Source organism: Spodoptera frugiperda, chromosome 5 (assembly GCF_023101765.2).
Source record: "Spodoptera frugiperda isolate SF20-4 chromosome 5, AGI-APGP_CSIRO_Sfru_2.0, whole genome shotgun sequence".
In the NCBI taxonomy this organism is placed as follows: Eukaryota; Metazoa; Arthropoda; class Insecta; order Lepidoptera; family Noctuidae; genus Spodoptera; species Spodoptera frugiperda.
This window is the reverse complement of record NC_064216.1, coordinates 7551967-7579522: the sequence shown is the minus strand read 5'-3', so window position 1 is coordinate 7579522 and position 27556 is coordinate 7551967. Positions and strand designations below refer to the sequence as shown.

The 27556-nt window shown below is 35.4% G+C and overlaps 1 protein-coding gene across 3 annotated transcripts in view; it reads right to left on the bottom strand.

Annotated features, from left to right (window-relative positions):
• The window catches only part of LOC118272066 (protein gustavus), a 50397-nt gene extending 27455 nt beyond the window's left edge, over window positions 1-22942 (bottom strand). Inside the window, exons 1-2 of one of the 3 annotated variants that reach the window (XM_035588373.2) lie at window positions 11378-11523; window positions 10674-10903 (exon numbers count right to left, since the gene is read on the bottom strand). In XM_035588373.2, the coding sequence (XP_035444266.1) occupies window positions 10674-10741 (68 nt within the window). In that variant the 5' untranslated portion in view covers window positions 10742-10903; window positions 11378-11523. Of the gene's footprint in view, window positions 1-10673; window positions 11524-22714 lie in introns of those variants that run through there. The other 2 variants (XM_035588375.2, XM_050693949.1) reach the window with 2 other exon arrangements.
• Window positions 22943-27556: the final 4614 nt, after the last annotated feature.

Genomic DNA, 27556 nt, shown 5'->3' with positions numbered 1-27556 from the left:
CTATCGAATATACAGATGAGACCTATAAAAGTTAATGTTGAAGGAAACCTTGGCCCGTCTTCGGTGTTTGAATAATAGAATCTCTATCTTGAAAGTTTCGTAATCATTATGGACGAACTTGGCGCATATAAAATAAATATTATGTTGTAATTTTTGACTTCAAAATGACACGTGTTGTCGTATGATAATATTATATTTGACATGTATTTTTTTTTTTTATTATCTTTTAAGTTATTTCTAGCTGGTAGGCGTATATTTTTGATAAATGGTATTGGAGCAAATAAACTCGTTCGAAATTTTACTAGATCGTTGTTTTTAGCATTACCATACTTACATAACAATATTCATCCTTAAAAGTAACCTCAAAATTACCTGTAACAAAAAAATTAAAAATGTTTAGGCACATGTCTTATAAGTTTAATATTATACAAAGTAGGTATTGAAAGGTTCATATACAATTAGAATAGTAAATAAAACGAAATTATGGTAGTTTTATTATGAGTTTAGGTTAGGTATTGTTCCATACCCTTAGTAAGTAAAGTACCATAAGAGGGTTGATAAACCTTTAAAGAAAATAATTTTGATTGATCTCTTTGTACGTTTTCATATCGTAAATAGAGTGTGATAAGGCAGCTGTTCTCTTGGCAGACGAGCTTTGTGTTCAGTCTACGATAAATGTGTAGTAAGGCGCGCGGAGACGAAGATGACATGACATACGTCGCCTCTTCAATGTAAGTTCACATCAAGACGTATATTAGATTCTACGTCACTTTAAAATAAATTTAAACGTAACCGTGAGGATTACGACTGCGGTTAAGCCATTAGACGTAATGTTTAATCATAACCAGTAACTTTTGTAATAGACGGTTGTTATTCAGCCTGGTCCGCCAAGGACTTCACGCATTATAACCTTCATGCATAAAAACAGAAATAACATCGCAATAATTGCATAAATAATGCTAAAATCCCAAACGTGTTTCGTTAAGGAGGTCAAGTTCTAGAACCGCTTTGCCTCGTACTTAACGACACAGAAGCTTATTTATCGTAAATTCATAATTTTACGATAGTATAAAGTTGGTTAAAACACCAACAGCGTTGGCTTATGTATAAACATCGCTAAGCACAAGCACCAAATAAACCTTAGCCACGCCACGATAGATGTTGTGATAATTCCTTGGCTTACGTCAATGTTGCGAAACGTCCACTAATAGTTGTATGTGAATTACGAATGGAGAACCAAACCTGCAGCGTCGACCTCGCGAGTGACTAACGAGTAGATGAGGCGGTAAAGTAATAGTCGGTAACGTTTGCCGCCAGCGAATGGAGCAAGGTTAGCAGTCAAGTGTACGTTTGAGGGTCACTGGAAATATTACGTATGATATCGAACGTCCACCTCGGTGTGTTCATTGTGGCCATTAACATCACGCTAACATATGGGCGTCATTCGCATTACTGAGATATGAGTACGTATCTACGTACGACTTTAATATGTTTGATTGTGGTTGGCGCAGGCTGCCTGCCCTGCACACAATACGTCCTCTTCATTACAAATGATAGGGTCATAATACGGTTATTGTCGTCACATCGATTAACTGCAGTGAATTATAACTCGTAGCTGACGATATTTACTACTGAATTTGTGATAAAATAAAATGTGTTAAAATTAATGGACTACCTACCACTGCCAGCCAATATGACCAGATAATGAAAGGAAACAAACAATAAATGTTGGAATATTTCAATAACTCAGTAACACCTACGTTACCAAGTAACAGATACTAACTATATCAATAAAGTGAATTATTCAACTTCATTATAAATAAATAAATAACTGGGAAAATGCAAATTCTTCTTCTAAGAGAATATTAATCACAAAACGGGAACCTTGTAGTTAGCGCATTTCGTTTCCCTCAAAACCTTAATTTAACCGACTTCAGAGGGTGCCGTAGCGTCGACGAAGCTATTTTGGCAATTCGATATCTTTAGTCCCAGCGGGTTAAGGAAGGTTTTGATCTTTGGTCTCGTGTTAAAGATGGTTTAATCGTCGGGTTTAATCAACGCAGTTTCGCCATTAACAAAATTAAAATTTGAAAGCCTTCTCAAACAAAAAAGCCAGTAGAATTTCCTTAGATATCTTTCAAATTTTTTGCCCATTACCACGATTAGTCTCGCTAAAGTTATATCTAATTGATTTTATAGGGGTGACAATTGTGTGCATGTAATTCAGTGTCTTTCTAGTCGATAGATTTCTGTGTCCTTGCGGTGAGGGTGAAGATACAACGGGACTATTTATCACGCGGGAGGATGTCAGATAAGCGGCGGGGATTGCGAGCGGGGGGAGTGCGGCAACGATCCACACAGCTGATCGCCTCCATTACACGCCACAAACTACTTATGCTTAGCGGTGCGTACTACACAGGACATGGTTCGGGTTTATTTCAATGGGTTGCTTCAGGTGTCAATTACCAGTAATTATCAAAATTGGGAACATTTATAGTTATTACTGAAAGAATGGCGGCTCTGCAATTGGTTGAAAGTGTGTTTTCAAAGGAAATATGAAATATTGGAAAATATTATAGAAGAAGTGGATGGCTTATGACATTCTGGAGGACCTAAGTGTTGAGTGTGAGTGAAGCTGTCGTAGAACGACGACGAAACGCTTCACCGACCGTCTGTGTACACTTGGGCAGACGCTGCGCGCGCACACCGATCAATACGCCTCGGCTGCGACGAGTTCGCACCACGCGGCCTCTTCTCTAAATTCGTGTGCTTATTTTTTTTTGCGATGCAGGCGAATGGTTTTAATGGTAATACAACTCGCAATTTAACAGCAGCAACGAAAACAATTACATGCTGACTGCCTAGTACTACAGAAAGTTAACAATTTTGCTTGCTAACTAATTTACAGGAAAAGTTTCGAACATCATGTTATGTTGTTTGTTGATGAGTAGAATCCCATTTTGAGTAGAATTAAAGTGCATGTTGAGCTTCTGCTATTAAATGATGGGTGTAGTGTAGGCACTTAGGCAGTTTAGAGTTGCATAGTTATAGGACTGTATTGATCAAATCGATAGTCCTACTTTACTTTAGTCACTCCGTGTATTCACACCTTGTATGTAATGCAATGTTATTTATGCAATTTACTTTAGTTTTAAGTACTTTCCAGGTTTAGAGTTTGTAACTTAGCTTGGCAAGCTTTTTGTGTTCATGGACTAAATGCAAATACCTATGTAACTTAAGGTTTCTTGTAAACTGCATTATTTTGTTGCGGAAAGTAATGGAAACTTTTAAAGGTTGTAGACCCAAGTCTACAAATATTGAACGGACTGAAAAGTGACATACAAACATATGTTTTATTTCGGTTAAGTAAAAAAGATATACATGAAAGCAGGTTCGTTCAAAAACCTGAAGAAAATATTAGTAAAAAATGCACACATCGTTTTAAAAGATATACAGAACCTACCGTCACTTAGGAAGTGACAATAGTCTGGAACAGTGCACGTCACAATGACGGGCTGGGTGGGCGGTGCACGGGTTGATTGAACTCCATTGACAATCCCCAGTACTAGCAAACGCCTTCACCTTCATACAGTGTTCCTCAATGAAAGGCAAACTTTTATGGCGGGCCTACAATGCACTTTCGGCGACTGAACGACGGCTAAAGCCTTCCAAAGAATGCAAATTTTAAAAGCATCGTTTCCTGTACCATAATTTAAGAGGGTTCTATAAAGTTCTTTGCAGTTTACAAAGTATGAGCTAGTGAATGGTTTCTTGAAGCTGAACGTTCAAGTAGTCTACATATACGGTGTCGTATGTAAACTGGAGATGAGAAAGACTCGGAGCGTATTAGATGCGCGAAATATGAATATTTGAGTGAGTTAAAACAGTGTCTTAGTTGGAGAGCACTGTGTGTCATGTTGCCCGTGCACACGTGTTGTAGCAGTTAAATATAACCGGCAGTTCAACGCACGAGGGGGCGCGACGCGTCCGGTTAACCTACTACTACTGCATTCACGGGTGTTATGGGTTATGGGGAAATAACTGAAACAATCATTTAAGAAAATCTACTTTGTAAGAACAACTAATTATAGTTATTATTAAGTATGACTGTGTACACAATAATAAAAGCAAATAGAAGTAGCTATAATTTATGATAGTTAGTTAGTTCCAACATTACAATTGCAACAACAACTTCCTTGAGATAAACATAACGACCGAATCAATCATAAACACATTACAAATTCGATTCGATCATTTGTTAAACATATTAGTGAACGATCTAAAGCAACAAGTTAGTAAAGTATTCAAAATACTCCAGTAATTTTCGTCAGTCAAATGTTAGGTATTTTGAATTGAAAAACAAAGTTATGACGATAGACTGTTCTCTTTTTGTGTACATATAAAGTAACACAATAAAACAATGATTTGATTACCAACTTTATCTACGTAATAAGTATGTCCATGTTCTTGTTATTATTACTGCAACTCTTACAATTACAATAATTGTGGAAGACAGAGGCTAATCAAATAAATTTTCCTTTTGTTTGCGGCAATGGATATTGAAACAAATATAAGTTAGTGCAACGCCATTGAACTGAGCTGGACGAGAACAAATGCATCGTCGGTGGACGTTGCACAATGTCTGTTTAGAACGTGTTGTCCGACTGAATGCTTACTTGTACACAGTTGAGAAAACTGATGCTGCAACAACAAAGACAGTCAGTTTACGGAAGAGTGAACATTGACGATGGCCAATGAGTTTAAAGCCGACTTTGCATTGCGTTACAAAAGTTAATTTCAACTTAGAATAACTGTGACATCGGAATGGACGTTAAAATCCAGTGGGTATGATAACTATTGACTTTTGGTAATCAAATTTTTATTACTACAGATTTTGATATGTTGTGACATTAATGAGCAGTATCAAGTTTACACAGAAAGGTAAAACTGGTTTCGTTCTCTATTATTTTATTCCTAACAAAGCGTAGATTTTAGCATTTAAAAAAGGCAGGAGCAAAAAGTAATGAGCTTTAATTTGTAATGTAAAAAGAAACCGATGTTTTCAAGAATTTGGAAGGCGACCTGTCAGAACCACAGTCTGTACACCTCTGCCCAGGTTTTCTGAGAATAGTCAAGTTTACTGCTTGTGTTGAACAATTGCTTGATTCTATGCTTTGTTCAATAGGTTTAGTAATCAGAAATTTCTAAGAATTAGTCGTGCCGAGGTTCTGCCCAGTGGTTTTCCATGGGAACAATTCTTAAGGGAAAATCAGTATGACGCAAATGATAATCATGATCAGGAACTATAAGAATATTTACAAAATATAAACTATTGAAGTTTTATTAAAGTAAATGGCTTAAAAATTCTCAGACTAATTCAAAGATCAGGTTGCGTGCTTGCAAGAAGACGTGATACATATGTGAATAACCGCAAATTACTTTTGAGACTCACGTCGAAAAATAGACAAAGAGGTTCACACGGCCTTGCTGGCGTGTGCCGCACCGCCAGAAGGCTGACGAACGCGGAAATGCCTAACGAACTGCCGCCTACCAACTTTACGAATTAAGTGGTTCCATGATGACGCTTACGCTTGGCTTCGAGCCTTCGACATTCGGCAACCCTAAGTACCTTGAGTTAACAAGTTTTTGTTAGTAGTACATTCCCTCTAGGTACACTGCATTGTGATTTAACATTTATTAGTTATTCGCGTGCATGGAAAATGAATACAGGCAACCGATAAGCGTGCGATTAAAACGTGCATAATGACGTCAATTTTCTCGAATGATACGAAATATACAAGAGCCAAGTTATCGTATCGGTGTAACCTCCTAACACTGATGACTTAATTTGTATGACTCGATAAGTTGAGTATTTTTTTAAACCATAAATTACACGTTTTCCAATTTTAAGGAAATTTGTTTTACACTAGGAAATACTATAACAAATGATAACATTTTCCTTGTGATATCTTATACTTATAGCAAAAAATTTGATAATTTTAATTGTGTAATTACGTTGGTATCGATAATAATTAAACAGCAACCACATCCTTATTACTGGTAGTATCGTTGTGTCCGTGACAATATTTCATTTAATTTTTGCTAATTACATTTCATCACGTTTAGATGAGTCGCGCAACGTACTTGGTTAGCAAGAATGAGCAACTGTCATCATTGTTTTTAATTAACAATAGTAAGTGTAATTCTGTTTTCCGGTGCAAGAAAATAAAAGGATATTTTTAAATTGCCAAATAGCATCATCATAATCAATGTTTAGCAATATCACAGTATAATGGCATGTATGTAATCATACATTTATATTATGCGGGAATTTGAATGAATCTGAATGTTTTTGTTTGGTAAACTTACAAGTCAATCAATTACAGATTTAGCACAATCAACCATCGTTTAAAGTTTTTATCGATGTCGCGAAATGGGACATTATCACGTCTGAAATCTCTTATCGTAGCTAACATGAGTATTTTGTATAGCTGGTCAGCAACTAATTTGAGTACATTGACCTGTAGACAAAGTCAGCGTTATGTTATTTAGTACACTAAGTTCTACTAGGCATTGCAGTATTATTAACCTAGTGTTCAATTTGATGACTAGAACTACCGAGTAAAGTTCAATAGCTCGTGTAGCAATGAAAATCCGCAGATAATGTGTTATAGGTTTTGTTTAATCGTATAAATCACCACTTTTATTAAAATCATGTTCAATTCACGTTAGAAGCTTCCACTTAACTGCTGACACAGCACATTATATTTTCACCATCAATCTGCCCACCGAGCATTGTGATTACGAGAAATTTTCCCCATGACCGTTTATTTTGATGGTCTATATGAGTGGGTCTCACTCGTACGCCAAAGGAGATTTACGGGCTGTTATATAGGGTTGTTATTCCAGTGATTTGCCATTTATTTCGGTAGAATTATGAATTGATATTTAAAATAGTTCCTGAAGAGTTATGTAGGTATAAATACACGTTATGATAACAGCGGAAGTTTAGCAACATACTTAATTATTATTGAAACAGGTGTATCGCGTCATGTTCCACATAGACACACTAAAAATATTTTTCGCCAATTTGTCAATGAGAACATCGTCAACGATATGGTTTCAAAAACAAGTGATTGTTAGACAGCGTTCATACAGAGGCCATTCGAATGGGTTGCTGGCACTCGCCACACATGTTTACAAGCCCACACCGGTACACTGAACTCGGATAAATTGTCGGCGGTTCGTGGAAACGGGACAAGTGCGGACGCCTGGTCCTTTCGTCCGCCTCTGCTGTTTGTGAATGTAGTTTTACTCAAACCACGCACATACGAACACTGAAACCAGTTCATTGACTACCACGGCGATTGAGGCTAATTGAACACGTACAGGAATGACATATCTATATAAAAATAAATAAGTTCACCAGAGTACGAGACTTAGTAAACAATTTAAGTTATTAATATATAGCCCGGTTTCGTGCACGCACTTTTCTGTTTAAAAGCAAAAGCTTGGTATAAAGGCATCAAGATTACTTACGTAATATTAAATTTTCCAAGCGATTACCCAGTCAAAAAGTAGATTATTTCACTACAGCGGGTTTGTTGGTGGAGCACGGCTAAAGTTGCGTGATACTCAGTCTTTACGAACTGTTCCACGGCAAATTACTAAAGATCAGCTAAACCTGATAGACCTATATACATTTATCGATTGTAAACCTGTACATTAAAACTGTTTAGCATAAATTATATTATTTTTGTTTTCTCCGATGAAATACGACAAGGCTTTCCACATCATATTTCAGAAATTACACAGCGAAGCTGGTTTTTAGCAGGCAGTTTTATTTCTTTATTCCATTTCCTTTTTATGATAATATTTCTAGTAAGTATTATGTAAAAATCATTTTATCACGGAAGCTTGTGAATTATGTGTATTTATGGTAGAATACAAACAGTATTTGTGTAATAAGTAATTGCGAACTAAAAAGCGTATATTGTATTTATTTTTGTCTAAAATAGGAGCTAAAGTCGCAGATCATATTATAATCTTAAATGTACAATTAATGATAAGGTCACTTGAATAATCTCTAATAATTTGCCAATCGGAAAATTTAACTTGAGGACACAGGATCGAAGTTTAGAACGGTGAAGACAGGACACAAAAATACACCAAGATACGTTAGAAATAGTAAGGGTACGCAATAAACTCACTCTAGCAGCAAGATCTATCAATAGTTCAGACTTGGTTGTCAAGTAAATGCCATATTTTCGCGAGATTGCGAAAGTCGAGCTCGCTCGAGACGCTACAACTCTTGGGGGAGAGGAGATAGATTGCTATTGTGCAGCGTTGGTACTGAGGTTAACGCCACATGTATTTATCTTCAAACTAAGTAGTAAGTATATAGCATTATATTTACCGAGGCATAGCCGTGTATAATAAAACTGTGTAAAATGACATGTGAACTACGCTTCGCTGTCCACAGTATCATAACATTTTGCCACCAACATGGGCGTCTCCGATTTCGTCGTGAGGCCGTGAGCGTCAAACGACGCGGGTGGTACGCTCGGCTGAATATAAACGTTCCATAAAAGTTACGTGGCTACTAGAATTCACTGCAAGTTTGTGAACATATGAATAACCGAGAACTTCATTATATTCATGGGATAGTTTCGTTGGCATTGAACATTTGTCGCTCGCCAGCCTTTTTATACGGGAATCATTTGTTACATTCCCTGCCTTTATTTATTCTACAGTTTATTTGCTGGCATTGTGATATTTAATATATTCACAGGAATATCGTAAATTATTTCTTCCGTTGTAATTATGTTTTGAAGGAAATTTCTCAGAACTAATGAACTGAAACTACATGAACTGAAACTACACTTTCGGGATGTCAATAAGCGTAAAGAAAATTCAGAGTAATTTCATCCGGAAATACGAAGAGACCATTGTGATCTTCCAAAATTGAGACCAATAAAATTTTAGTTCAAATTATCGATAAGGATGTAAATAAGACATTAGTTGTAAAGAAAATTCATGAAATTTGATCAACGTGCTTCATCCGGAAATAACTAGCTCGATTTACTGTGGGCAAAAGAAGAAGACCTACTATAGGGCAAGGAAAATAAATGGCGAGTTTTATCGAAATTATGAAGAACAAAGACAAAATTCCGACAAATTCTACGACTACACTAGAATGAGTGTAGAAACTTTTGACTATATTCTTGAAACTATCAAGAGTGATTTCAGTTTTTGCTTTAGTCTTCCATATTCAGTTCGTTTTTTATTTCTTCCCATAATTGGTTAATTTTTCTTCTATTTTTATGGTTCACATCTTTGCTGTTCCGTATGGGTGTCCTCTCAAAGATTGCCGAAATCATTTGCTCTTGCACGTCCGAGGACATTTTGATACGTCACAAAAAAATGTAGGTACACAACACTATACTACAATGCAGACGCGCAACGCGGGCGGTCACCGCTTGACTGGAGTGCACCGCTCGTTGCCCGCTCCCGCGCCGCTCCCGCGCCGCTGTTTTCGAAAACCGGTCCATTTGATTATACGCAAAAGATCCTGCCGCTGCCGCGCCGCCGCCGCTGCCGCCCCGCTGCCCGCAAAATTCGAGGCCGAGGCCTAACAGCTGTTCCATAGTGAGTGAGTTATGTTTTATTGTTGTTCTAGCTTTGCTGTTCATGACATCATTTGTTAATGTTATTATATTGATCGTTAAACACAAATGTTTGTTAATGATATGCCGATGCAATTATCAACACTCGTTTCGTCTGAATGCCTTCGACGTTGCGGCATCCATGATTTTATTATTAGTATAAGAAAAACTGTTTATAAATGCATTGTTTTATGTACTTATATAGAAATATAGAAGTTGAAAGAACAATAAATTATATTATATCGTGACGTAGATCAACAATGAAAGTACATAGACATGCATAATAACTTCAAGCATAGTCAATGGATCCCTATGCAGTGTGCACCCTATACATAGGGGAACCTCGACAGTTCAGCTGTCGACATTAACGAATGTAATGATTGTAATGTTAATCAATATCTCCCACAGTTTTTTCTCTGCCTGCTTGCCTCGTTTGTTTGATGCTGTGTCTGCAGAACGTAGTTTCAGTTTTATTCTCTGGTGAGGGGTGGCACAATATATTATTGAGTCTATTAATTTCTCTATATATGCAATAGTCTAGAATTAACTAGCACCAACTAAAAGTAAACTAAACTGCTCATAATATTTATACCTCGGAAGGGACAGGCCCCATCGGATTACAGATACATTATGTAGTATTCATAAAATGGTAGAACTGTGTTCTACCAAACAAATATTGATTTTGTTTTAGCAAAAACAAATATGTCTATAGCTATGACCTTACATAGATAAGTATGTACGACTATGTAGAATAACTTATATTTATACAATTAAGTAGTTTTATAAGGAAATCCCAAATATTATTTGATTTAGAATTGTAATTAAGCATTTGACGTAAACACGCGGAACTAATTATCGACGATGGTTTATTTTTATTCGTGGGCCTCGTTTTTGCATTATGTTCATCACGGACTGATAAATATTATTAAGAGTACATATTATTTATGTTAGAGCTGTTGAATAATAAGTAGCTTTGATAAGGTAATGCGATAATGATGTAAATTTTACCTAGTTAGGTCAAGAGCAGCTGGCATTCCAGCCGGTACGAACCACCAGGGAGGCAGCGGCGTGCACATCCGCTGCGGACGAGCGGGACCCTCACGCGATCATGCACCACACTCTACACAGCTCACAGTCCACCAAAAATGCACCAGTTTCACATTCACCTTCACCACACAGAAAAAACTAAAACGCGTCAATGTCAACGCAGTGTCATGGTTCAGCGCGCCTTAATTGACCTGAATACAGATAACGGTGACGCAAAACTGTTTGCCAACTTAGGATTACAACCGACAGCCTCGATGATCTTCGAGTTTTCCGGATAGTGAAATAGAGGAAAAAATTAATTGTACCCTGTACTTAAACTTCAATTAATCAGTCAAGGAAATACGTAAGTAGGAAATGAGAGACGACTGTGTCGAAACTATTACTACGAGAAATTGTTTGCTATGAATTGTGGCAGCGCTAGACACGCTACCCAAAGAGTAAAGTAATAAAAATATTAAAGCTATAAAAGGGCAGAATTGAGAGCGACCGGATTTTTCAACAAACTTTAGGGGAGTCAATAATTAGAGGGAGCGATTGGCTGAGCGATGTGAATAAGGGTTGTTATGGCTGCAACGAGGGTCGATAAACTTTTTGCTTAGGATGAATTTTATAAATATAAAATAGGAATATATCTGTTAATTGAGTACTGTCGTGAAGGATATTACCAGTATATCTGGCGTAAGTATTGGTTTGAAAAGAAAGTGAACATGTAATAATTTCGCGGAAGACGTAGATTTGCGTTCGCGAGGCAGCGCGAGGCGATCGGTCTGTATGTCGCTCGGTGTGGCACTGACGTCTGCCGGCGGTCGCCTCTGCTCCGCGTTCACACTAGAGAACACCGCGGCGTTGCTCGCCCGCCCCCGCGCTATTCCAAGTGCTATGTTCTTCAGCCGCCCTATGATAGCTCAGTTTGCTCCGCCGTCATCTTCCCTTCAAGATGTGACGCTAAATTCATTTATACTTTGTTAAGTTTTGTATTGTCATTTAGATTTATTTAATTACTTGTAGTGGTACAATGATTTCTATTTGGAGTATATTCTCCGATTGCACCGCAAAAACAATGTTTTAAAAAGGTTTACAGCTATAGAATGGTCAGTCATGTAAATTATGAACCTGTGAATTAAAAGAACGGAAATTCATCAACTACGTAAACTTGCTTTACTTTTTTCGGTGACGGTTGCATGGAATCCCATTTGGGTTTATTACACAAATCCGTTTCCCAAAAACGAGAGTATATCTCTCGAGACGCTATTTCAAAGAGCGAAAGAAGATTCGTTTAGTTTGGTAGGGACGATTTTAAGTTAATCTACCTAGTTTGTCGTTTTGGGAATAGGAAAAGTAGTAATTTTATAATAGCAATTTAAACACTTTTTAAGTATGTGGTATAGTAATAAAAGAGTGATTTTCGGATATGAAGAGTCATTGGTGGGTAAGTACACAAAGAGAATTCGACCTAACCTATAAGATGACGGGAATTCGGAATATGAGATTTGCTAAAACGGAACGCAATTTACCACCCCCAGCACGTACTGACGACATTGGCTATAAACCATTCCGATAGCGGACGTCGAAGTACTGAGACGTTCCCAGAAATAATAGCGACTCCCGAACGTCAGAGAACACCGTATATAGTCATCATTGGGGAATTGAATAGACTGGCTGGGATTTGTCCAGATTCTAGTCGGTTTTACTTGCAGAAAGGCTTTACATCCTTTTCAAACTAGATATTTGAAGAATATAATATCCACGTTAATACTGATAAGAATTGTTTGGGAATACCATAACAATAACCACTAGGTTTGTACTATCTATTACTGTTGTGACGCTCTAGAGACAATTAAAGAAAACAGATAAATGTCATCGAAAAATCCGTTAAGGAAATCAGATTTTAGGGTTATTTCGTATTTTGACCAAAAAATTTCAGCTGTCTATGCCCGAATAGTTTGCTTATAATCCTAAAAGTCTTAAAAAATCTGTAAAGGTTATAAATCTTGTAAATTCACGTTCCTCTTGCGTGATCCTTAGCTAAATATAAATGATAATGCTACTATCTGCCTGTGATTACGATACGCACGTAACTATACAAATCAATAGAGACGCCATTTGTCAAATCGTTTCGGTAGTTTAGAAACGCTATGGAAATAATACTAATGCATAATAATATGCTACTTAGTAGTGCTTCCTTTGCCATTATCGTCGAAGTCAAATATCAATAAAAACAAACTGTTATTTCTGTACAAGAAATGAAGTGGAATAATTCAGTTCCTGTAATAAATAGTGCACTATCATCAATATTTGAAAAACTATCTATTTAGAATTCAAGTCATAATAAGTGAATGCCGCAGTTACACGCGCCTGATCATGATTTATTATAATGATGACATAAAACGTTAAGCAATAACTTGAGGGCATCGCCGCGATAGAGTTAAACAAAAGCATAGTCTTCTATTGAATGAGACAAAGGCATTTAATTTGTTATTTTTATAGAGATAAAAGGTTCAGTTAAAGGTTCATTATTATGTTAATTGTAAGTTTGTAATCGTTGACGCCCGTTGCAATCGTAGGTAATCAGCGCTAATTAAATATTATTTATTAGATACTGGGAACCGCCCTTAGTAAGTCAAGGATCGTGTTGATAAGATGCTAAAGTTATCGTGCATCACGTTAAACATTATCGAGCTGATAATGATAGCGAACTGTCCTGGGAAACAAATTAATGGATTGCGATCGAGATACTTCTACTTTTTATCGATACTATTATTTACACTACGCCGTCGTTTCAGTTAGGTAAAGCTTATCAATTATTGGCGAGGATTATCTGATTTTTAGTATGTGAAATAATGTGATAAGATTGGATTATTCAATTAGGAAGGAAAATTATTTGCAATTACTTTTACACTCGGATTTCAAGGTAACAATTGTATAACCAACTACAAAGAACTAAACATAGGTGCTTCTTCTAAATGAATGACTGCTTCTGTAATTGTACCTATACAAGAATAAACTGTTCTATAAAATGGTCAATATTATTTATAGGTCTGTGACCCTGAATAAGTAACAGGAAAAATGAAAAACTAAAGGACTTCTTATTATAAAACGATGACTCGATGCGGTGGCAGTTAGGATAATGTTAGAAGACCGAACCCAATAGATGGTAGGTAATTTTTATTCCGTTTGGACTGAAGACTTCTTTGTGAACAAAGATTGGAGTTTTCCTTAAACATTTGGACATGGTTTTGCAAGTTTAGCGATTAGTGGAAAAGGTTAGATTTTACAGAGTCACAGAAAGTTCAAACTAGTGTAGGAAGGTAATGTTCACAGAATCGGGAAGGAGATTGCACGAACCGTAATATGTATTATTCCCGAATAAAGGGATTGGTGAAGGTATTTTATAATTATACCTAAATGTATCGTTAGTCTTATAAGACACTCTTTAATGTCTATATCAAGGGTTTACTTACATAGTTATTTTGTGTAGACTTCACAATTAGGTTGAGTTCTTTTTATCTATCTCCGAACTGAGTGTTTAATTTGGAAGTACCTACATACTTGTTATTTCCCACGACGCACCCAATATTATCTGAGCGCAATGAGGTCGTGATAAAGGAATATTTAGTAGTGGAGACTTTTGAGGCGCTGCGGCGCAGTTCTCGTATCGTTTACATTGCAATAACCGGATTCATAAATAGACACTGAGTTGGTCTTTACCCTTTCTTTCTTACTTTCCCTGCACCCAGGGATCATTTTGAGGAAAATATCCCGTTCCCTGTTTGAATTGTTCAAAATCTACTTTTGACTTTTCTATATATCTCGTTCGTTAGACACGTTAATGAATTTATCTTTTTAAATGATCACAAATTAAGCACAGTATTTGATGCTATTTTCTTGTTTTTTGAAAAGATATAAATAAGGTTGATTTATAGTTTTTAGGATTCAGTTTTTTTTATAATAACTATCGTGACTCGAAACTAGTAGAGCTTTTCTCAATATAATCAGTCCATTGCGTTAAAATGTTATTGTTGTTATTAAACAGTCTCAAACTAAATTAAAATGGTCTTAATGACAATACGAATACAGTCGGTGCAGATCGGATAATAAAGCAGTCTCGTTCTGGTTTTTAAAGATATCAGAAAATGTCGTAGAAAGCGTGGCTTTCACGTAAATGCAAGGAGGCAGTGGCGGATACAATATGACATATGGTATAACCGCGTTGTTGACCTTTCGCACGATGTGAACGTTGATGAAATACACAATGCAGTTGACACAAGGTGAAATTTTGTACGAAGTGAACGGCTCGAGTAAAGTAAGGATGCTTGCTGAGGACACGTTGACCTGCGAAACCTTGATTACGTTCCCTCTGCACTGTTGCCCAATCCAACTGCTAATGACTGCTTAATCACAACTATAACCTTAGATAAAAATTAACATGGCAATGGTAAGCAGATTTTACCGAAACCACTATTTTTTAGTTGTTTGAATGCTTGTCGTTTTGTCGAGGCGCTACGCTTTTTTGGTAAATTAATTTACTTAATTGGGTTTTTGTGTCAGCTATTAAGTTTCTTTTGAATATATTATTCTGGCTACATTTTACAGTATAATCAATCAGTTTACAGTGAAGTAAGCATGAAAATGTGAAGAGTCAGCCTGATCACGTGGAAGCATGTGATGATACATCACGTAGGCAGCTTCACAACCTCGACTGTTATTTAGCCTTCAAGTCTCCTTACCGTTTGAGTGTCGCGAGGTAGCATTGCGAAAGTTGACAGCACCGTACGTGAGCAGATTGTAGAAGATTCACATTCTTGTTCTGTCGCGTTCTCTTTGGATTTCAGTCTCCATTCAAATAAGAATTTGCAGCTACGATGGACGTTGAATTGAAGATTTAATTAAATAACGTTATAAAAGTTTTTATTATGGTACTCAATCGAAGCCCGAATGTCTTATTGCCCATTATACTAGCTGCCACTTGGACTCCTTTAACGATAGTTGGATGGCACATTAAAGTATATTGAACACGGTAAGCCGTACTAGAGATAGCCACTGGCGGTTAATGCCGCTCTGACGATATCATAAGAAACAGTCGTGCGCAGATCATAATGAAGTACATAAGAGTCCAGACTCTTGACGTTGTTAATGGTTTCGGTAGTAACAATGCGATATTACGACCCACTCAGGGTTCCCACACAAATAGCAAATTATATCCATACACGTCAAACAAATGGGCGCTAGAACAACAAGGTTGCGGTAAGTGGATGGCGTAACTACGAACAAGAATACGGACTGTCCTTAGATACGTAAGCATCTACAAGGTGCTGTAAACTCTGTGAAACATTTACGAATGCGTATTTTACATAGACTTGAAACTTAGTCGACTGTACGGAGTTATGATAGTGTCGTCTAGCTTCCTAACGAAGTAAACTTAATCATGGATAGTAGTTAACTTTCAAACAATTACTGCCATGTAATTAATTTGTGAATGGAAAGTGATTTTGTTCTTTTATTGCCGGAAATAAGTTTCTTACAAAACGCGACCTTAGTATCGAACAAATCAAGTCCAGGTCGAGCTATGGCGTTGGGTAACAATTAATCTTCGTCCAAACGGCAACGTGATAGGCCCAATGCAATGTAGGAATCGTGTTGCGGAATCTTATTAAATATCTACACCTCACCGGAGTTATTGTTCGCTACTCATTGTTATAATTAGTCATTAATAATCTGTCTTGTCAGCGTTGGTTGTATGATTAATAAACCGAGATATTAAACACCAGCTGGCCGCACTCAGACACAATAGATTTTTCTCGCGCAACTACCACAGATACAGATGTTGGAACTATTTACACAATTCCATAAAGAACTGGATTCATAATATTCAAATCATAGTTAGATATGGTAATTTACATGTTGTAAAATAAATCGCCAAGTTGCAATTATGATACTTGGTAGAAACCTAACGAGTTGTAAATCTGACTGACAAAACTATTCATTAACAAATGTGTAATTATATAGTTGCTAGATTCTACGCATTAATGAACATAATACTTGATCAATTTGTAGCTAATTTATGTTTATATTGCCTACTTAAATGTCAAGCAGTTTATAGCTGTTTATGGATGATATTTTATAGCCAAGTCGCCAATCTTCCGTATTTAAATAGACTGAAAGTCATAACCAGTTACGTGTTTAGTGTAAAACAGTTAGTATGGGCACACCATCCAGAGAGTGGGATAATAAATTTAATGATCATCATGTACCTAGGCGGTAAAAATAGAACGGGGTCATCGTCACTTGGTGTCACTATCTGTTGGGTACGCAATTATTTTAGTGGACAATTGTTCAAGTGGTTATTTCAGGACTTGGGTGAATGGCCTAGACAAACTCAAGGCTTAGAACAGCTCTGACCAGCTGAGTGCTGAACCGCCGAGCAGTTCAAGGGCGTCGGGTGAATGCCACCCGGCAGGTTTTTTACCATCGAAACCCGCTTACGTGACGGTTGGTCTTATCGAAGCCGGATGAACATTGAGCTGTGCTAATAACGAACTTCTCAATGTTCGTAGCCCCATGTCCATTACTAGATTTGGATTCACGAGTAGGCATAATGAAATACCTAATTGACTGTCACATATGCATTTGGTAGATGAACTATACTACATGTGAAACTGCGCTCCGCTCGGATAATCCAAAAAAATCAGCCAGTCAATTTCAAATCTCGTTCAGTCGTTTGGTCGCTTCCGCTGGGAGGGTGAACCCTTACTTAATTTGAATAACGTATGAGATTCCGGTGAGAGCGGTGTTGCAATGATAACGAGTAACAGCCGTCTAAACACGAAACACTCTACGGTGATACTTTACACCATTTTTCGTGATCGTCGAGAAAATAAAATGAAAGAATTCTTAGTAAAAGATAACAAGTTACACCTGCGGGGAGCCGTATAACTAACTAGCTATAACTAGGTAAGAACGTAAAACCTTTGTTCTTTCTCGTCCGTGGCCCGACTCTACGAAAAATTATCTTTTTACTTTTTTGCTGAGTCGCTCCCGGAGCGGTGCGGACCGACCGAGCAGGTAGACTGCTGAATATAATAAGCGTTTATTCTATATGTACACATTTAGGTAACATTTGGAGAATGTCGTTATGTGTTACTGCTTATATCCTATTACAAGCCTGTTATGCACGAACACGATCAGTCTGTGATATTTAAAGCTCTCACATTTAAAATACAATCAAATTAATTACACAAGAATATTAATTGATTTTTCAAGTATCTCAAGTACCAATAGATTTGCCGTAGTTATCTTAATACCACGCAATTAAAAAACCTCTCAGAGCGTGATTGGATTTCATTAGCATTTTATTGGAAACTATCGTCTCCAAAGGACTCTTAGAAATTAAACAAAGAAAAAGACCTTCGTTTGAAATGATTTAACGAGAATACTTTATTATACATAGTTGAAAATTATAAGGCGTGTCTTGGACCTTACTGCTTTTAAAATCTTGGAAATCAACCAGGAAGTTATAGGTTAAAATAAAAGGTGAAACAAAAAACGCCTTAATTATTGCCTATCGACCAACATAAACTATGAATAATTGTATGATATTATTAGTTATGGGATAGTGTAACATAGGTACGTAGTTACTTTTGGCCTGTTTCACATGTGTCATTACATTTCTGTTAGTGAAACTGACAATAATTTGCCGTGCCGTATTTTTCATACGGAATATGTGTCAGTTAAAATAACATTAACTTAATCAGACATTAAGAAACAGATCCTTTATCCCATAAGATTGGCATTATAAATTCGAGAGGAAATTAAGTTTCTTACACTTAATCCTCACGAAAAAAATGTACTATCGGTAGGTACCTATGTATCTCTACAACAAGGAAAATATAAAAATGTGATACATATCAGCTACTAGATATTGGTTTTGTATGTATGTAAAGTCGGTAAATATGAATTACCTTTGAAACAAAAAGATAATGCAACATAGTTAATTCAAGATAAAATTATATAAATTATTTGATCCGTCTAAAATTAAGAGGATAGAACTAAGAAATGAATATCAGTTTTGATGCACTTCTCACCCACAACTTCAAAGTCGCCGGTAAAATAAATAATTTACCTGGAACAAATAAATAAATCCACTATAGTTGATTTGTTTGAATTGTTTCCATGAATACTCGCTTTTAAAACCTAAATATAGATCGACGATTATTTGTATAATACAGGGGTCGAAAATAAAACAGTTATTTCGGTATTCAGAATTTAGCCGCAGTTGCACTTGCAGCCATATTGAAGTAATAATACAGATCAGCTACGTTTACGGCCTGGGTACGTCTATGGTACTGCCTAGATACGTCTATGGTACTGCCCGGATACGTCTAAATACTTCTATCTATGGTATTTTAAATACTTCTGTCCATGGTACCGCTAAAATACGTTTATGGTGCTGACCAGATACTGTGGTATATGGTCTATGGTACATTGTACTGACATGGAGTATAGAGGTGAAGAGCAAAGTATCTGTGTAAAATTTTCGTGAGCTTAGACCAATTTTCCAGCATATAGGTACCTTGCCAATCAATTAATGAAGTGGTACTTTTAAAACAACATTATGCTAAACAAAGTATGTACTTCATACTTCATGAGTACTGGCTGGCTACATCTACAGACCACAAAAACACCATAAACTATTGTTTCAAGGAAATCGAATTCAGAGTTTTACATTTATATGGAATTATACAGAATGCATATTCTAAGTAAGTATAATGAATAATGCCATTTAAGATAATCCTTAGATCTTATTCTTAGATCCAAAGTTCACATGAGTCAGACTGTAGGTGCGGTACAGATTTTAATTTCTGATTTCTGTTACTGTACTGTTTACTCATAGGGAATACCAGATACAAATTTTACATTGATACAGTTTCCTGTTTTATATTCTAGGTACTATGAAATAATAGCATAACTTAGAACATTTAAGATTTTTTTATTAACCAAAATTTTATATAAATGATGACAGTTGAAAATAACCCTTGAATCCATAACAGTTGAAAACAAAGAATACATAACAATTACTTCCAGTTTTGTAACATTAATGAATCGGATCTCTGCCTAGTCTACTGCTGGACTATGTGTCGCCTCTACATAAGTGAATGGCTTAATCTCCACACTTGGCAAGCAGGTTGGAGATCACAGTATAGAATGCTTCAAGTTTAATAGAGACCACTGCTGCCCAGTCTCTGACAGGTATTATGTGTTATACAAGAAATAATGTAAAGCAATATCTAAATAATTATTAATTTCCTTCCTTAAACTAGTGTATCATACATATGGTATTTACTTGTGAATGCCCTTAAAATATTATTTCTAGAGAGGCATTAATTTAAACTCATTTTACTTGAAGATATTTGATGGCAATTTTATTTACATAGTTATAGTAAATTATTATTACTTGCTTGTAATCACTACAAGAACTAAGAAAAATGTTTCTTCAGATCTATATAAAAATCTAAAAGGAGGCTAGATAATAATTTGTTTTTGTCATTAAAATATGGTAATAAAGTACAAAATATGTATTTATTTCAGTTTTTTTTTTAAGGAATAGCTTCACCTACTTTTATGGAGTTGCTAAATTAAATGTTACATACCTACACTACATGATTAAACATTTCCTCATCTGAGGATGACAGAATATGACCCACAACATTTTATCCTGTTATATTAACCTTACCCACATGATTAACGAAAGTAACTAGGTTATTTATTTATTTTCCTACTCAATACATGCATTTAAGTAAATGTAAATAGGTATATTTCTGTGAAAGTCATTCGTTCAATAATTGAAAATTTAATGAAATTATTATTGCATGCCGAATTTTCTAAATATTTTATTGATTAGGAATTATGTAGGGTAAGAACCCTACATAATGTATTTAATAGGGTAGGTACTTATTTATTTATAAATGAAGGAACATGTTTTTAGGCGCTGTACAGAAAAAAACCAACAACAAAGAAACAAAACTTCGAATTAATTATTTTTGCAATTTTAATCCACATTTTATTTAAATTTGTGGTGTTATGGACTATGAATTTGATGTAGTTAATGTTTCCTAATGAATACAGGAACATTTAGCAAGCTTTTTAATCACATGTATGCCATGTGATTTATATTACGAATGTAACCGAGTAAGTAAGTACTTCAGCACTTTATAGAAAAAAACAACAACAAAGAAACATAACTTTGAATTAATTATTTTAGCAATTTTAATCCATATTTTATTTCAATTTGTGGCGTTATGAACTATGAATTTGATGCAGTTAATGTTTCCTAATGAATATACCATGATAACGAATGTTCCTATACAATTAGCAAGATTCTCAATCACATGTACTCCATGTGGTCTTCGTGATGAAAGTAGCAGAGTAAGTAAGTGCCTAAATGCTAGAATTTTATCATTAAACCTAGTTATAAAAAATTACTTGCCTGTGTTATTTGTATTTGTTGAAAAATTGAAAAACATTCAAGAATTGAAACTTGAATGAAATTATTATTGCATGGCTAACTTTCTAAATATTTTATTGATTTTCTACCCTACATAATGTATTTAATATGGTAGGTACATATTTATTTATAATGTCCTGCAGATTTTGATTCTGTCTACATAGGCATGAAGATTTTGGTAATTATAAAACAGTTTTCTTTGTCTTAGTGTTTAAAATATTTGGTACATACAATAAATCATTATTTAAGTTAATAATAAATTACTTGTGGTGATTAAAAGCATGCTTGCTTTCCACATGTTTCTTCGGCACTGCACAGAAAAAAACAACAACAAAGAAACATAACTTCAAAATAATTATTTTAGCAATTTTAATCCATATTTTTATTGAATTTATGGTGTTATGAACTAAGGATTTGATGTAGGTAATGTTTCCTAATGAATATAAGCACATTTAGCAAGGTTCTCCATTACATGTATGCCATGTGATCTTCGTGATGATTACCGAGTAAATAAGTGTAGGCACTTATTTACTCGGTAATAACTACTAGCATTTTATCAATAAAGCTACTTAGTTATTAAAAATTTACTTGCATGTGTTATTTATGTATTTTTGAAATGACCTATTTCCTGCACAAATAATGTATTTATTTGCAGGTATTTTGTTTACTTAACATATATATTTTTGTGTGTAAGTTAAAAATCATACTTTATAGATTTAAGACAAATATTCATATGTTACACAACATCAAAATATTATTTGGTTATTTTCATTTACCTATTATATTATGAACTAAGTAACTAATGCAGATTGTTTTTCAAGAACATAACTACCCACTTTTACAGAATTGCTAAATCTTATGATTCACATGTACGCCATGTGCCATGACCCTACTTTCCCAATTTATTTTTAGGACAAGGGCAGAATTTAGAATAATAGCAATTAAAGGAGGACTAATGAATTGCTTCATTGTTCATTAAAATATTATAATTAGACTTAGGTCACCTGTAAAGACCAGTTAAATTAAGATTTTAAGTAAAATGTGGGTAATTTAAGTTTTAATATGCACTTTTTTGAATAAATCACTGACTCAGTGTTTAAGAAACACGTATGGTGCGAGTGACGCCTGTTTACTTTTGTTTAATGTTCTGCAGTCCAGCTGTTACGTACATAGGCAAAAATCTACCTCAATACTATATGTAAAGGACAATAAAAGTACTTCATACTGAATTTAGTCTACTGATAAATGCATTTTACGCCTCGCAAAGTACCCAAATACCATATTGAAGCCGACAGGTTACGTTTAATGATTATCGACCCATGTGGCTAGCGTTGACTCAGAAAATAAAAATATCGAAAAGTCTACTATCAAGAGCTACATCCCATTTTCGTCTTGTGTGCGTCGCAACCGCAGTTTTGTAGCTAAACTGCAGCCACGGGTATCGATTACTAATTTTTTAAGCGAACCAAGCGTCGCTAGAAACAATGAAAATATTTTTTACCTTCGTTTTCGTGACTCCACGGTGCCGCCTTAGTGTCCCAGTCCTGAATACTAAATTTATTCACAGCACTTATCATCACAATACTATAAATACTTTAATTACTAATTCTACCATCAAACTTTTTAATATTCGTAATAAAATAACTAAAATAATATACACAAGTTACGGGTAATACAAGCTAGAGTTCGGGACATGACACAAATCACAAAACAAACCAATGGAAATAGAGGAAAAACAAAACGCACAATACGCATGCGCCTCTTACCAGTGTTGCCAACTCAGGAAACTAAAAAATAGCTCTTTGCAAATAAAATAGTAGATAAAATAAAAAAGTAGGATTTATACTATTTCACAATACTTTCAACGTCAATTGCCTTATCTTAATAATTTTCAAGTTCATTTTTAACCGAAAAAAGAGGTTATCTGTTTGACCTGCATGTTTCTGTGCGATTATCTCGTGTTTGGCTGAACCGAATTTGATGCGGTTTTCAGTATACATAGTATTTTTCACTACTTAAGAGAAGGTTTTAGGGATATTATCTGACTTAAAAAAAAGAAGGTGGTAAAGAAAACTGAATGCGGATCACTTTTCTTTAAAATAGGTTTATTAATTATGCTGTTAGTAATAATCTATATTTTGTTACAATTTTCACAAGCCTGTTGCTTCAATTTTCTGTTGCTATAAATGAGGTTTGGTTAATTTTGGTTATTTTAGATATTGTATATTAATTGATAATTTAGTTTTCATAATATTTGCAGCCGAAAATAATATTCACACAGTTAAACGTTTCGTTTTGCACAGTTAAAGTAATATGTAGCGCTAAATACTATTAAAAACAATAAAAAATTGTAATGACACATGATAAAATTAACTATTTCAAAAAATAGGGCACTGCTTCAATTTTCTTTACGGTTTCTATGTTTTAGCAAGTATATCCCTAAAACTAAGTCTAAAAAATACTATGCTGAAAACGGCATCAAAATCGGTTCAGCCGAACGCGAGATAAAGAGCCAAACGCATGCACAAACATACATACACACAGGTCAAACCGAGAACCTCCTTTTTTTAAGTCGGTAAAAAACATCTATTCTACGATTACAACAGTGACGTTGGCAACATCGCCGTTTTTAGTTAGAGTGTATAATCTATGGCAATGCAAGAAAAACGTCAATAATAGTGTTGTTCGCTCTGTGTTTTAGATTGTGTGTTGCTTTTATGCTAAGTTACAGTTAGATCTACTAGTTTAAATATATTTTTTACATTTATTTATTATTGAACTAGCTATTCCCCACGCGGTTTCACTGAAAGACTCCTATTGATCGCAGGGTGATGTTTTATAGCCTACAGCCTCACTCGATAGACTATCTAACACAAACTAATTATTAAATTCATGTTTAATCAAATAAACAAACATACACTCTTCAGCAGCCTATTACGAGTTTTTCGTAACAAACTGTAATATGAAATTGGGATAAGGGCGTTGTTAACTTGTTAACTATGCGACGTTGGTAACTTATAAAAACTTAGGAAGCTCAACACTATTAATATTTTTCGAAAATACACAACTACAAATAAAAGCGAGACGTAAATTTATTCCTTGTAAATCAATTAGAATACTAAAATAAGTATATTGTCATTGTTATAGTTGTGAATGTGGGTATTTACTAATATGTAACATTCACTAGTCGGTAAAATAAGTTTGCTAGAGACATCTTTATAATTTTCGAGTAAACTATACATGTTGTACTTGTTCCCAAATCCACTAGATGTCGCTGTAATAAAGTTATTGTTAGCTGTTACAAAACACGAATGGTGGTTCATGGTATAGTACTTGATGTAGAAGATAGATGTCGCTTTTCTCAGAATATTTTGACAACTTTTATATTATTATTTCATATTTTACTGAAAAATACAATTTTTCGTTTTAGGATTTATTGAATACTTACAGCACAGCCTTCCTATAATCAGTTGATAAAATTGATTTAATTTAAATCATGCACGCTTCTTCCTTTTTTATGTAATTACTAATTATGTTCTTTGTTAGGTACGTTTCTCTTAATATGTTAGATCAAAGATACCTAATACTTAAAGTACAGGACATACGTGTCACGCATAGTATTCTGTTTATTAGGTTAAATTTAGGTTTAAGTGGATACCTAGATAGCTGCCTGCCTACTTTTAAATGGATAATAGTGAACGTTCCACGTCCACGCTAAGATACATTTTACTGATTTACTTGTACCATATCAACTTACTACTTATATACAAATACATATAAGTAGGTACAGAAGTATATCATCGATCACAGATCGAGTGTGTTTCCACTTTATATTTACGACTTCCTGGGATAAAACGCTGCCCATAATAAAACAATAAGGTGAAGTCTATTTCACGGTGAATTGTCGTTGACAGAGCATGTTTAGAGAGTGGCCATAAACTAGACGCGGTTATTTGTTTTCTTCTACAGTTGCAATATAAGTAGAGGTGTATCTCTATAGTAGCATCCTTTACCATTGATTTACTCAAAGCTAGCAATCGATCAGACGTACCTATTACCTGATGGTAAGCAATTGCCGCCGCCCGTGGACACTTGAAACACCAAAGGCGTTAGAACTGCCTTGCCGGCTTTTTGGGGTTAAGAATTTAAGGGTTTTGGGGAATTGGGGATTGAGAAGATTGATGGAATTGGACCTAAGATAACTCACTCACACAACGCAAGCGTTGTTTTACATCAGTTTTCTGTGAGGCTATGGTATCAGTCCGGTCGAGCCGGTTCATTCGCACTGAAACATGGCTCTCCCACACTTTGTGTTTCGTTTGCTATCTGCAATCTCTAATGCCTAATTCTGGAACCCACTTAATTGTTATCTGGTGTTGCAGGTGTTCATAAGAGATGTCAATTGCGTACCATCAAGTGATCCGTCATTTCCATTAGAAAGTAAGCCAGTTTATATGGTACTAGCTGATCGCCCTTGTTTCACGGGGGTTGATTGGGATGATCTCAACTGAAAAGATTTGACTCACGGAATGATTCGACTTTCCCACCTAAATTCTTAGGATAATTATCTGTTAGAAACGTAGGAAATTCCTCATAATAGACACAATAAGTGGTTAGTGTTAGTAGTTAGTGGAAATTCTATAAGTACCGATACCTATAGGAATATAGGCTGTATCTGAATCTCATCTAACTAATAAGTTATGTAGTCAAGATTTACTTGGAATACTAAACGGTGTTATATCACGACATGCGATATCTTCGTGTATTTTCTGCAGGTTTGCAAACTTAAACTTTTGAGAGAAATGGGACTAGTCTATTTATATTTCCGTAGATTTGTTATCAGACACTACTATGTGTGGCGCAAATAGAGCAGAATACACGAGACACTACACTTCCCGCGAGAGTTGTGTGGTAAGATATCTCCCCACAACAAGGTGAGAAACACTAATCAGTCAAGTTGACAGACATTTTGTCTGAATACCTATATCACAATTTTGCTTCCACAATTTGCAAATGATTATTGTTACGTAGTAATATTAACATCGTGTGTCACTTCAACATCAGATTCTAGTAACTCTAACCTTGACGAAATTCCATTATGGCTATAAAACTGAACTCCCATTAAAGTGAGTCATGTGGATTCATTGCTGATACAATTTCTGCATATTTGTCACAGCACACCTAATCGAAATGCACTACTGATGAAATTATTGCTAACTAACAATACTACACTATGTTGGACCTCATAATAAACCATTTATTTCTTTCAAGATGAGAGTAACGCCTTGAAGAAGAATAAGAAGAATCGTTGACTCTATCTCCAAAGAGGTACATATCTAAGAGTCGTAGCAATGGGCGGTCCATTGTCTCTGCCTGCCCCCATGGGAGACAGGCGTGAAGTTATGTATGTATGTACTCTATCCCCAACAGGTCCAGATGAAGAACTCGTATTCGAGATATAGCCAGAAAGAGAACTAAGTACATAAGTATACCTAAATTATCTGTGCCCCCATCGACCATCAACAAAATAGGTTACCGCCAAAATCCTCGCGACGTTTCACCTTTTTAAATTGCCTTCATTTCGTCGGCACGTCAAAGGAGGCGAGGGCACGGGGAGGCAGCCTCGTGCCTCGAGTGCCCCTATTAGGTCCAGGCTCTTGCCTTTGACAAGGCACCAAGGCTTGACGTGTCTTTGAGATAAGAATTGGGTCGACTTTTCTTAGAACATCAAAGAATAAAGTAAATAAGTTGTAAAGGAATTATGTACCTGCTCGAGTACCTAATCCTGTTTATATAATTGGCATCGTTTATGTTATATACTTGATGGTTGCTTGTCAATTAGCTGTGTTGTTTTTGTATATAACAATAGGTATCTACGACTGGTTTTCTCTTTAAAAAGGAAAGATAAAAAGAGGTATTGTACATTAGAGCATATAAAATCTTGATTAGTTTTGGAGTCCAGTTTTGTATCTAAGTGCATAAATAGGTATTGGTAATGATATGTTATATTTTTTAATCTAAATGTAGAGGTATTTAACCTCATTATCGGGTGATGAACTCTCTTGCTTTGCAGTTTTTAGGCTAATAACTGACATTTATTATTATCAGTCAATTATTTCGAATCAAGTTGGGTACCTATATTTAGAAATCAATAAAACAGTCGTATGGATAAGATTAAAGCTTAGTATAAAAAAATGGGGTACTGAGTGTGTCCCAAAATTGCGATCAGATATCCTGAGGCCAACAATAGCTTCTAGGTTGTTGATTTTATGCCCCAAGTTGGGCAGGTGATTTTGTAGATCCTCCCGAATTGTATGCTAAGCATGGAATTTGTGACAAATTC